The 1,586-nt window shown below is 45.8% G+C and overlaps 1 protein-coding gene across 1 annotated transcript; it reads right to left on the bottom strand.

Annotated features, from left to right (window-relative positions):
• Positions 1-258: 258 nt before the first annotated feature.
• LOC100921289 (olfactory receptor 13H1-like) lies at positions 259-1,185 on the bottom strand. The gene has a single exon (XM_012553262.1). It carries the CDS (start codon positions 1,183-1,185, stop codon positions 259-261), a length of 927 nt encoding a protein of 308 aa, XP_012408716.1.
• Between the last annotated feature and the right edge of the window lie 401 nt (positions 1,186-1,586).

Here is a 1,586-nt window from a genome sequence, read left to right as displayed (position 1 = left end):
TCACATTCATATACCAAAATTTGTTTACCCACTCCCCAATAGTTGGTTAGCTCGCTTAGTTTCAGGGTTTCTTCTGCTAATGTAAAAATTGCTGCTACAGGTATTTTTGTACATATGGGCCATTCCTCTCTTTTTGAATGTCTTTGGGGTAAAGGCCTAGTGGTGATATTGCCAGATCAAAAAAGTACATCCAGTTTGGTAACTTTGGGAACCTAGTTCTGAATTGCTTTCTAGAATGACTGAACCTCCTTACAGGAGCTATGTTTTTTTGCTCATCACTTTCTTGATTGCCCCTTTCACATCTTTATTTCTCAGGCTGTATATGAGAGGGTTCAGCATGGGTGTCAAGGCACCATAAAACACTGAAATGAACTTATCTTGGTTGGAAGAAGATTTGGATTGAGGCTTCATATACATGGAAATGGCTGCCCCATAGAAGATGGTCACCACAGCCAAATGGGAGCCACAGGTAGAGACAGCCTTGAAGCGGCCCTGAGCTGACTGGATCCTCAGGACAGCAATAGCAATGCGAGCATAGGAGAGGAGGATGAACAAAAAGGGTAAGAGCAGGGTAAAGAAACTGGTGGTCAAAATCATTAGCTCATTGAGGCGTGTGTTAGAGCAGGCCAACTTGATCAGGGAGAGAATTTCACAGACAAAGTGGTTGAGGACACTGGCACCACAGAAACGGAGGTGCAAGGAAGAGATAAGCATGATGGTGAGTGCAAGGGATGCCCCCCATGAGAAAGTGGCCAGCCAGACACATACTGGTCTGCTCATGACTAGCGTATACCTCAGGGGGTCACCAATGGCCACCATGCGATCATAGGCCATGACAGCCAGCAAGAGGCATTCTGCTGTGGCCAGAAAGAGGGAGATACTCATTTGGGCAAAGCAGCGTGGGTAAGGGAGCAGGGGATGGGCAGAGAAGCAATGCACTAAAGTTTGGGGCATTGAGGCTGTCGCATAGCAGAGGTCAAGAAAAGACAAGTTGCCAAGAAAGAAGTACATGGGGGTATGGAGATGGGAGTCCAAGTGGATGAGGACAATGATGAGACTGTTCCCGAGAAGGGTGGTCAGGTAGGTAAGGAGCACCAGTGTAAAGAAGGTAACTCGCCACTCAGGATAATTAGAGATCCCAATGATGAGGAACTCGGGTACCATGCTGGTATCATTGGCTCCCATCTTATTTATGACCTGGCTCCTTTGTATATCAAGTGTGACCTGCAAGAATAAAGAGGGGCCACAGGAGGCACTTTATAGGACCCTAGACCCATAAAACATTGGAACTAGAAGAAATTTTACAAATCTACCCCAACACCCTCCTTTCATATATAAGGGAACTGATTCTCAGAGAGGGCATTTGACTACTATGTACTAGTCACATGACTAGTGAGCAGGAGAAGCAGAAATCAAAGCCAGGTCGACTCCAGTCCAATGGGCCTAAGTTTCTTATCTAAAAAAATGAGAATGTTGCAACTGATAGTGTAATGGGAAGGACCCCACCTTTAAGGTTCCTTCCAGCTCTGACACTCTGTGTTCTAGGTTCCATGAGAATAAGTAAACACAGTGAAGGCAGGAGATCA

The sequence above is a fragment of the Sarcophilus harrisii genome, chromosome X, assembly GCF_902635505.1.
Source record: "Sarcophilus harrisii chromosome X, mSarHar1.11, whole genome shotgun sequence".
Classification (NCBI taxonomy): Eukaryota; Metazoa; Chordata; class Mammalia; order Dasyuromorphia; family Dasyuridae; genus Sarcophilus; species Sarcophilus harrisii.
This window is presented reverse-complemented; position numbering and strand designations above follow the sequence as displayed.